Source organism: Perna viridis, chromosome 6 (assembly GCF_037379345.1).
Source record: "Perna viridis isolate PV_CMFRI_1.1 ecotype Kerala chromosome 6, ASM3737934v1, whole genome shotgun sequence".
NCBI classification, from domain to species: Eukaryota; Metazoa; Mollusca; class Bivalvia; order Mytilida; family Mytilidae; genus Perna; species Perna viridis.
Window position 1 is genome coordinate 16,129,014 of NC_142450.1, and position 11,836 is coordinate 16,140,849.

At 31.6% G+C, this 11,836-nt stretch overlaps 1 protein-coding gene across 2 annotated transcripts; it reads left to right on the plus strand.

Moving 5' to 3' along the window:
* Positions 1-26: 26 nt before the first annotated feature.
* On the plus strand, positions 27-10,529 carry LOC148613850 (uncharacterized). 2 transcript variants are annotated; one of them, XM_088587489.1, is made up of 6 exons: positions 27-112; positions 824-1,235; positions 1,911-2,065; positions 3,166-4,069; positions 8,869-9,023; positions 9,330-10,529. In XM_088587489.1, exons 2-6 carry the CDS (start codon positions 842-844, stop codon positions 10,401-10,403), a joined length of 2,682 nt encoding a protein of 893 aa, XP_088443615.1. In that variant the 5' UTR covers positions 27-112; positions 824-841; the 3' UTR covers positions 10,404-10,529. The 2 variants fall into 2 exon arrangements, with proteins under 2 accessions (XP_088443615.1, XP_088443614.1); XM_088587488.1 differs by having other exon boundaries at positions 834-1,235.
* Positions 10,530-11,836: the final 1,307 nt, after the last annotated feature.

Below are 11,836 nucleotides of genomic sequence, written 5' to 3' on the forward strand. Positions count from 1 at the left end.
GAAAACATCTCAGTTGACTGCTATATCTAAAATAGAAATCTTAAATGATAGGGATGTGAGTTGATCATATGTGAGACTCAGTTAGGAATGAACACTAGTAGTTCAAAATCAAGTAAGTGTATTTTTTTAGTGCATTCAAATCCATTCATGATTTTTCCGTCATGTATATTCATTCAATCGCCTAGTCATAAAGTTTTGTTTTCAACTCTATATTGATTATTTTAAAATTGCCTTTTTTTTTGTTTTTTTTAGGGGGGATGGGGGGCGAGGGTTCTTTTTTTTTGGGGGGGTTATTTTTGCTTTTTTTCATTTTTTTTGTTCATGTTGCTTGAACTTAGAACGAAATTTTTAATGATGATACAATTGCAACTTTAGTAAGTAACTGCTGAATTGCAATTATTTGGTTTATATATTAACAATCACATTTTTGTTCATCGGTATCACATACTTAGTCCGTAACACGTGTGACTAAAACGGGTTACTTCACATACTCCGTGAATGCAAATTTCAGTCGTATCAGGCATTGTATGAAAATACTATGAGCGCATATATCACGAGAAATTAAGTAAATGAAACTTGATTATCCTATCATGATGAAAAGTCAATTAATTATTACTATTACAAGGCAAAAAAGTGGGATTTGGTTATTGTGCAGGGGGTTAAAAATTTATATTGGTGGAAATTCTCAATTTTCTTCCAATTTTTGCTCAATATATTACCCCTTTCGTACCCACTAGCTACGAGAATTGATTAAAAAAAAATAAAGTGAAATTTTAATTAGATTTAGTAATACCGTAATGTAATGTTTGACATATATCAATAGGAATTTTCAGAATTTGGAATGGAGGAGTCAGATATAAATTGGACGGTCAAATCGCACTCAATTTCACTAGAATTTCCTCGACAAGTCGTCGAGAAAAATAATTATATTGTGAGGTGTAAACCAATAGATGTTTCACATGGTAAGACTCCAGAACCTGTCGAAGTACGAGAAAATAAAATCACAATTGACAATCTCCATGATGATACCGACTATGACATCAGCGTTTTCAGAGAAGATGATGATGGAAAAGAACACTTATGTTTTAAGGTCAGAAAGTCGACTGAAAAACCAGCTATCTTGTCTTTGCTAAGGAACGCAACTAAAGATAGAAATGATCCTGGTCTTTTCCATTTAGAACCTACCTCGTCAACGGAAGACGATACTCCAATTGAATATAGAAGGTTTATTTTCAGTAAGTTAAATTGATAAGAACCATACAGACCGATATGATAATTACCAAATAAAGTAAAAAATAATAAGGTAAATAAGAAGCAAAACTAGAATACCCTTAATTAACAAAAAAAACCCGTCAAATATATGAATTAAAGTTAGCCCAACAGCAACTATACTTATAAATAATGAAATGGTAAATAACATTTCACTCAGAGACTAATTACGTTTTGGAGTATATCTGGAGACAATAACAATGCTCCGACTTGACATTATTGGTATTAGTTTGAAGCTGACTACGCAAAGGTGTGTAGAGCATTTCCTAAGGTCTAATAAAATATGTTCATCTACGTATATAGACTTTTTTCAAGTCAGTGCACTTATCTTTGTATTGTAATTGTCCATGTTAGAATGAAAACCATATAGAATAAAATTGTTTCAAGTACAATAATCTTAACTGGGCATCGCCCGCAATTTTAATACAATTTCACGTTTTTAACGTCATAAAAATAAATATTACATTAGTGACCATATTTCACTGGTAGAACAATAACAGAATAAACATGTTTAAGCATACAACAGATGTTTATATTCATTTGCCAATGCAATGAGTATGTTAAGATGTTTATGTTAACTTAATCGGCGCATACTGACAAAGTATTACAGAAGCATATAATGAGGCCAATTTATCTTAAAGATGAGCCAACCAGGAATCAGATTGTAAGGACAGTGATTTTACTTGGCGGAAAAGATACGGGGAAAACGACATTAGTCAATACGATAGCTAACCATTTCCTTGGAGTGCATTTTGCTGATAATATAAGAATTTGCATAACTAAGGAAAACAATCCGGTATGTGGTTATTTTCGTTTTGTTTCATTTTTTGAAATGATTTTATGAGGTATTTGCATGACAATATATCTACAATTTTTATTATTCTCACTTTGTAATGAAATATTTGAAGCTTAATATTGTGTATTTAGGTCCATTGTTTCATCGAGTTGTTTGATTTATTCAACGGGTCATAGTTTTCTTGTCCTCGTTTGTCTACCCCGGACGCAACTTTTTATGAGCAACTCGGCGGGTGTTTCTAGAAAAGCAGAGGACGCTTATCCTACCGGTGCACCTGGTCCATGCTCCCAGTTTTTAGTGGAGTCCGAGTTTACTTCTGTTACTTTGTATGTATGATTTTAGTTACTTTATGTTCTTTGTTGTGAATGTCTGTATTCCATGTCTGGTCTTTGTCCCTGGATTACATTCTTTTGATTACCGCTATAACCTTGGTTCCCTTGATTACTCTTTTAAACTGTTGTTGACTGTAATTATTTAAGAAAGTATTTGACGGGCAAATCCTCCAGTAACTTGCAATTAATGACCAACGAAGCGTCAACAACACTTAAGATTTTAGATCTTTGATTTCGTTGTTTGCAAATCATTTTTAGGAACTAGCATTCACTACTTTAGATATATAATACTGACATTGATTATTAACCTCTTTTTCCTAATCCGAAATTGACACCCTAGATACTGCTGAATATTTTTGAAATCCTGCAGCAGTTAGTATTAAAGTTAATAATGACAAACGCTGTAATGTTTATGTGGAAACAGTCAACACCAGTAATTCTTCGCGAGCTAGTATAAGAAACATGCTAAACAGAAAACACAGATGATATGAACCGCAATTTAGAAATGTTTAAAGTGGTATAGCTGTGATAATAAATAGCAATTACTGGTTTTAACGCTTACCCTACCGGTACAACTGGTACATGCTCACAGTTCATAGTGGAGTCATAGTGTCATGTTATTTATGATCTTGTCTGTTTTCCATGTCAGGTCTTTGTCCTTGGATTACATTTTTTTTTTATTTCTGATAAATCTTGGTTCCCCTAATTACTCTTTGAATAAAAAAATAATTCAGAAAACTTGGTAATGGCAAGTCTTTTTTTTTTCAGAAGAAACCAACTTCATCAAATATCGTATGCTATGAACTAGAACCCCCCGAAAACTCAAGATATCCATGGACTTTAAACATCGCTTATACACAGTCGTTCAAACCGAAAGACAACGAACATACTATAAAAAGTCTACAAGCGTTTATTGAAACATTACAGCATCGTGTAAATATGTTGTGCTTGGTCATGAGGTCTACATCGAGAGACGATACATACGAGCGCTCGATTTTACAAGAAATTCAGTCAGGTTTCGCTAAAAGACCGGATAGCGTTTTTACACCTGTATTCACCTTTTATTCCGGTGGTAGTCCATCGGCATTGAATGTCTTAACAAAAGCTGATTTTCCATGCAATTATGATGACTGCCTCTATTTTAATAACTCAACATTCGATGAAACAAAAAAAGACCGAATTGACATTTCAAATGAAAGAAGCGAGTCGTTAAACAAATTGTTTTCTTGTTTAGACAAACATACTGACAACATAGAGACAAAGGATACAACGAAAACCGATGAAGTTGTCTTGATGAATAATGAAAATGACATTAAGATTTACCCATCTTCAAGTGAATTGTTAATAAAATGGGCGGGAGCACATAAAAAGAATAAGATACAATACCGCAGGAAAATGGAAATGGATCAATTGGTTGATATTTACACCGACGAACCAGAAGCAAGGATTGGTGGGCTAAAAGGCGACACCTTATACGAAATTAGAATTTTTGAAGAGGATCAGGAGACTGGGAGTGAAAGAAAGATTTGCGAAACTGCAGTGAAGACACTTTACTCAAAAGGAGCCGTTTTCTTGACGTTTACGTCAAGAGATAAAGAAAATCATTTAATACATCACTTCAATACAGAAAAGAAGCAAGTTCCTGGTGCTGACGTAATTATCCCTAAAATCGGTATGTTTACCTTTGTTTCATTGTTTGATTTCATGTTAATTGATTTGCAGAATACTAAGAATACAAAGAATGAAAAAAAATCTATCATTTTTTGAGTGATTTGGCAGGCAAAGTTAGATGTTTATTTTATTTTTATTTATTTTTTTTTTACTTCTTTTCTTTTCGTTTTTTTTTTTTTTTTTTTTTTTTTTTTTTTTTTAAAGCGTTTGGTGTATTTAATTTTGCGTAATTATAAGATTTGTTTACTATTTTCCAGTATGACTATTTACTTCACAAGAAATAAGCACTTTCATTAATTATATATTATTTTTCAGAATAACAAACTTAATTTAACTTATTTTTAACCTACCTAATCGCGATGTAACGTAGCTCCAAATATTTATGCAATCACCCTTTTATTGTAAGGATGAAAATATGCTGCTGTTGTCAAAATATACTGCAATACAATAATACCCAAGGTAGCTTAGGTACAATTTATAAGAACTATGTTTTGATGCATAAATTTTGATTTAAATGGCTTCTAAAGGAAAACGTATATATTTTGACAAAACAATATCAAAATGATGACTGTAGAAATTTCTTTGCAACAGTTGTGTCATAATTATCAGTGTTTTAACATTTTAGGTCACCGTACACAACATTTATTTAACTTACCTTCTTTTCTGTTAACAGCTCTGGCTTTTGTTTTATTATTAAAGTTGTAGCAAGGAGAATATTACTCTGAAATCAGCAACAAAAAACACCCATTTTAAGTGTTATGTATTGAGATTTTTCAGAGGTTTAATGTTGCTCGACAAATATTTAGCCAGAGGGTTGAAATCGCCAGTCGGGAAATATTGTTTTCAGCATAAACATATTACGCCATATGGAAATTGAACTAACCAGTTCTGACGCTAGGAAGTTCATGAAATTTCAATGAAATATTCTCAAGTATAAAGGCATGGAAATAAGCTTCTACAAATATAGGTCACCGTGCTTTTAATGAAGATATAGCAGTTCACAAATCTGTAAAATCGGGCGTTTTTGTCATTTTCCTAAATCAATTCAGACGTCTCTGATTTGTCAGTGTTTTTACGAATGACTTATGACATACACTAGTAGATTAACAATTGTCCCTACTTCATTCATAAAACATTAAAAACAAAATACAATGAATTTTATCCGTCTAAAAAGAATTTTTTAATTTGCCAGCCAAAAGAAAAAAAAACAACTTTTAAACCGTATTCACAGAAATCTGAAATACTTCTCACATTAATATTTGTATAAACTTGAGGTATGAAAAGGTATTCATTAAATGGTGGTATAAACCCTTTATAAAGTTGAGGTCACCGATAAAATATAAGAAAGTTAATCACATTTGTGTACCATTTCTGCATAATGTTGTCTGGTTGCTGGAGGTTTCCTATTCCAAATGTTATGTTGGATGACGTTACGTCATCGTAGGGACGAGGCGTCTTTACAAGCTTCGAAACAGGAAGAAGATATATAACATTAAAATGACAATAGAACAACCTGACTGTTAAAAAAACGAAAGATAAAGGAATTACGACTGGAGGGGAAAGAATATTGGGCAAAAATTGATATACACATAAAACTTTTCTGGTTGCATGATCGTGTTAACATATTATTATTCGTATTCATATAAGTTACCACAATGCTTATTTATACTTAAATAGCGAATAACTTATCGGAATCTGAAGTGCAACATTTACAAATGTACGTGGATCATTTCAACAATTAGTAGTAATATTTTTATTTTTATTGAACAAAAAGAAGAAAATATTGCGCGACTGCCGCCGGTGAAGTATATTTACATGTAAGAGAGTCCTACTATTTTTACTTGTACAAGGTTGTGTCTTCTTGTGGCGTACTTTGTATCACATTTAAAATAATGCTTGATTGAGAGCAGCAGTATTCCATCATATCCAGGCGATGAACAAGAAACGGATGATAAAATGAACCGAAATGATGATAAAATCATAAGCATGAGATCTAGAATAAATAAAATTTAAAGGCTGAGCAAAGCGAAGAACACTTGTGCAGATAGAATTTGTAAAATAAATTATGATTTCATGCAAAAGATATATCTTCAGACTTCAGGAGAGGTGAATTCGTCGGATCCGCCCGTCTGAATCCGTGCCTGGATTAGATAGTTAGCGTGAAAGTTTTTTTTACCTCAGTAAATGAACTGGCAAATTATGTTTTATTTGCTATACTAAGGGACTATTATTTATATTCCTCACTTGAACAACTTGTCGGGATTAGGAAAATTAGTACACTGAAAAAGAACATTTTTCTATATTACCCACCCGACCCTCGCTAAAATGTTTAATAATTAAATTGGCATAACTCCCCTTAAAACTATCGTATAGTGATGATAATCATATTTTTTCAAAGTCTAAGTACTCGTAACACTTTGTATAAGTTTCCTCGGAATCCGTTGTTAAATTGTAGTCGTGAGTTTGCGTAGGACAGACGGACACACGGACGGACGCCTGGCATATAAGGAAGATTTTTCATAGCGGCCCTCGAATCTCGACGTTTATATTGCGTTTACGTTGAAAGGGGGATAAATCTCGAATTTCGCACAAAAAGCGACGTCACAAATTGAGGACGATATAATAGTTCGCGCCATATAATGCGTATAACAATAGTTAGGTTTGTCTTTAAGTGTTTATGACTGGAACATATGTGACTTACTTGCGATCAAAACTTCAATTAGTTATTTAAATTTTTAGTTCTACTTCACTTGTTGTCTGTTTTCAAAGAAAATTATTACCGCATTTGTTATACCGACCATTGATATTTCGACAACTCAACTGAGATACTCGTGTGCCTGGAATCTTTTTTTTTAACGTTTGTAAGATAGATTTGAAACATGATAATCTTGTGGAGAATGTTGATGGGATAGAAAGTCCAATTTGACGCGAGTAAACGGAGGACTGTAAAGTTTGTATTTGGACCAGCTTATAGCTTTTCTCGGTGCAAAAAAGCTGTAGGCTTAGATCATAAAAACAGTTTATTACCTGGACGAAGGTCTTAGTTTTAGTTGTGCCATTGGCACATTTAAGGTTTTTAAGTTTAAAGTAACGATGATTTTTTTATATAATTTTCACGATTGCGCAATGATTTGAAATACGGATCAAATTGATTAAGCATAACTCAATTTCTTGTTTATTTTGGGGTTTCTTTAACATCCTACTTACATTGTCCCCATTGTTTTCTTTTAAATTATATCCGATCTCTCAATATATTCAATTGTTCCAATATTTTATTTTTATTATTATCATTATTATTGTTTATAGCTACACTTACTGTCTTTTATGTGTATTGTCAAGGAGGTGGAAATTATTTTATTCCAGCTACAGAAAGTAACATTCAAACGACAAAAACAAATGATTGTGAATTGGTGATTAGGGTTAAAGGCATACCGAGAAGGGGGGAATCTTACATGTACAAAAGAAGACAGAAGAAGAGCGAAAAGTTAAAAATCAAAGATCAAAATGTTGTAAACAAAGAATTACGTTTGCAAAACGACGAAATTTATTTAAAGACCAAAGATTAATGTATAAAGAAAAACGAAAACTGTTCTTAGAAAAGATAAATTGCTTACTGATGCAAGAGGTTTACAAAACAATCAGTACAAAATGTGACTAATTTGTAAATATTCATCCTTAAACAATAAAGGAATCAAATTGGAATATAAATTATGCCATTATTATGATTTCATTTAGGAATAAGCTACTTCGTGATTGTCATTCATAGGTTAAATGGTCTCACAATTGTTTATTATTTATTGTATTTTATTTTATTTTTTAATTTTGTTTTTATTTATTTATTTATTTATTTATTTATTTATTTATTTTTGCAATCGATCTTACACCCACTATTACAATATATAATTATTCTGTTTATACATTAAAAAAACAATTACCACAGGTTAGCGTTGATAAACACGTCCATTCTTGATCTACCTATTCATAAAACAAAATAAGATCACCAACGTAGAAACGCAAACAAACGGAGGTGATTGGGTTTTGAATTGGAGACAAGCATTATACGACAGATTTAAGACAGATGTGATCCAATAATTGCAACGTCAGTATATTTTGACAAGATATCTTCATCTTTTTTGTTTTTATCGTTTTCATAATTTTTAAGTTTTGGAAATAAATATTCATAGATTGAGATTGATTAATTCAAAAAATGAGAAAACATATAACAAAACAGAAAAATCTACGTTTGTATGGGTAACAAATAATAACAGAAAGTAGTTTGAATAACAGATAATATAAATAATTAAATTGCAAGTCGTGAAATCAGATTCAATTAGTTTAATATCGTTTCAAGTCCAAACAGTAAGCAGGAATGCTAAACTCATTAGACTTTTTCACAATTCTGTTGATACTAAATGCATACTAGATAAGATATCATCCTCAATTACCCTCAGAATTGAAGCACTGTTGTAGGAAGTGGTTTTGATTACTATAAACATATTATTTTTCGCGGTTGCTTTTTTTCTCGGATTCTATTAAGTGAACGCTAATTCAAAAATAATGTTTAGCTGTATATTGTGATCAAATTAAATTCGTGGGTATCTTTTTCGCAGTGTTCTGTCCACCGAAATTCAGAACGTTTACAGGACCCTAGACCCCAGTGGATACTTATGATAACAGAGGCATAGCTAGAAGGAACAATGCAAAGTACAAAATTAAAGCGTAACATATATGAAGCAAACATCATTTGAATAACAAAGATGTAATTGATTTCCTTACTTGATATATTATAATTTTACATAGATTGTTTGCCCTCAAGAGCAGAAGAAAGAACTGTGTTGATTTTCGGGGAAAGAGGATGCGGAAAGAAAAAGTTAGTTGATGCAATGATTAACTACATATTCTTAGTTGCCCATGCAGATGAATTTCGTTACTGCATTACAGAGAAAGATTTCAAGGTAATTTTCGGAAATCGTTTATTAAAGTTAGTATATGAGTATTCTTGTTTTCTAATCGTGATACGGTATGGGATAATAGCAACATTTCGAACAGTTACAATGTATGGAAGCAGAACCATAATTAGATTGATAGGCCTACTGCACATTAATGCATATCATTAAAACAATCGTCAAAACAGAACAATTGCGTGTCCAAGAACTAGAAGACTTATAAATTGAAATAAAAATATTACATTAAAAACGTCTTTGTCGTGTAATCTGACAGAATTTTAATACACATGAAAACTATTTTTTGTTGAATTGCAGAACAGTAAATGGACTGGAAGGGTCACTGTGTTTCGTATAACACCACCTACAGATTCAAAATTTAAATATGTTTTGAATGTTGCAGTTGTGCCTGGATTTGAATATCGCAAGGAACAGAAAAATACAAATATTCTGTCAAACCTGCAAAAAATGCTTGATTCCGGTACTATTAAAAACATAAGTCTCGCTTGTTTAGTTATACGATCTACATGCAGATTAACAGAAGATCAAAGACATTTGTTTACGTTTGTAACTTCCGCTTTAGGAAAGGACGTGAGTTTCCTTGTACCGCTTGTGACATTCCATGATGGTGGTTCTAGTAACGCTCTTGCAGTGTTACGACAGGCTGCAGTTCCATTCTTTGATCACTTACATTTTATCTTTAACAATGCCAATCTGAACTCATTGAAGGAATCCTTGATTTTATGGAAAGAGCGAAAGGAAGTTTTACAAAACCTCCTTCAAGAAACTATGACAACTCAGAATATATCGGTCGAAGTAACTAGAAAGGTACTAGATTCTTTGGGAAAAATATACGAAATCGAACAGCAAGAAAAGACCGTATGCAATAGATTCAACTACATTAAAACTCAAATACATTTGAGACGTGAACGAAACACCAACAACGAAATTACTCCAAAAACGCAAATGCAAGAAAAAAGAAAAGAAAGATCCATTCACAAAAATATCAATTGTGAACGTTGTAAAACAACATGCAAATCCAGCTGTCGTCGACCATGGGGATGGTTTTGGTATTTTCTCATTGTAATTGAAACGATATGCTGTCAGTTTTGTGGGATCTGGAACATTTTGAACTGTGAATGCAAATGCAGATTAGAAAAACATGTTGTCGAAAATTTTATTTACGTTTTCTCTGATAAATTGTTTTGTCAAAACAAACAAGAATACAAACTAGACAATGATGAAATTGAAGCGAAAGAGTTGCTCACCGAATATCGTATTCTGTATAATAAATTAAAATTTGAAAATGAACACTTACGAAATAATGCTTTGTATTATACCGATCAAATGTTAGTAACAAAAATGAAAAGATTTCTTGAAAAAGAAAACTAGAATGACTTTGTAACATTACTCATCACAACCTACAAATAAAGATATGTAATCAGAGTGAATGAAATATTGGTTACTCTTTTATTTCTTGTTGTCCTTTCTTTTTTTCTGTGCCATATTGATTTATGAATAAAGAACTTTATGAATATCTATTTTTTTTAATATGGGCGAAAAACAGGATAATTTAGAGATATAAGAATTAAAAAAAAACGACGACCAAAACTTAGAAACAGGATATAGAGACGATCGAAAAACATAATGTAGACACTGACAATGCAGACAAAGACATTGACCATATAAACTTAAATACAAACAAAAACAAACAAACACACAGGCGCGACATCAATGCCCGGGATGGATAAACTTACAGCTCTCGTCAATTGTTTTCTTTACAGGAAGTAAAAAAAACAATTGAAATCTAACGTAATACATGAAAAAAATGCAGATTATGCTTATAGATAAGAACATAATAATATGTCTCATGTATCTATATAATAAGGAAAAGATTATCAAAATATATTTCTTTAGCAAAGATGCCACATGTATCTTCAGTTTTTGCAGTTATCTAACGTCATGTGATAAGGAGTACCAATCGTCTCAACAAATGCTGCAGTCAATTTTTTTTCTCTGAAATTTAAAGATAAAAAAAGAGGACAAAAATAGTTTTTTTTTTCTTTATATTTGATAGCTTGGCTTTATAAGTATGTATACAAATAGAATGTTAATGTCATGTGTTTTACCATATCCATTTCTTAACAGTTTATTTCTTTTATAAATAACTATAAAAAGTTGGTTACTGTACAAGAAATATCATTAATTGGATGGGGTTCTGGGTTGCTCGTGTATTCTTTCTTTATACTTCTTGTTTTGATTTTTTTATGTTTCTGTTTAAGCTATCTAGTTGCTATCCTTGGACTATATATTTTTAATATCATTTGTTATCTTTCAATACACTTTAAAATGCAGAGAATTTATGGCCAACATCTTTCAAGTTTTAAACTAGATAGTTGTTGGTGTATTATTCTAACTGGTAAATTGATGTATTGAATGGCAATAATTGGTAAATTATAATAAAATACCAACGTCTTTCCAATCAGCAGATGATTGTAAACATATTAGTTTTCGCGCTATCTAATTTTGCTGATTCTGTCAAGTGAACATATTCGCGGTGATAAATATTTCGCGATTATAATATAATTAGCAATGTATTATGTTTAAAATAAATTTCACTAGTTCTATTTGTTGTAAACATCTGTCCATAGCAAAACTTAGACTGTTCACAGTACTCCTTTCATACAAACTTTCAATCGATTTTTTAATAGAATAGAACTATGGGTTTTGATCAGTTTAATTCATAATACAACAAAAATCAGTGAAATGAATATGAAACGGACAACGTTCACCCATAAAAGTATTTAAAGAACAAATGGTGTCGG

Coding starts and splice junctions, on each gene's coding strand:
- LOC148613850 (XM_088587488.1), top strand. CDS start 88: ATGAACACTAGTAGTTCAAAATCAA. Junction 113..833: donor CACTAGTAGTTCAAAATCAA/GTAAGTGTATTT, acceptor AGGAATTTTCAG/AATTTGGAATGGAGGAGTCA. Junction 2,066..3,165: donor TAACTAAGGAAAACAATCCG/GTATGTGGTTAT, acceptor TTTTTTTTTCAG/AAGAAACCAACTTCATCAAA.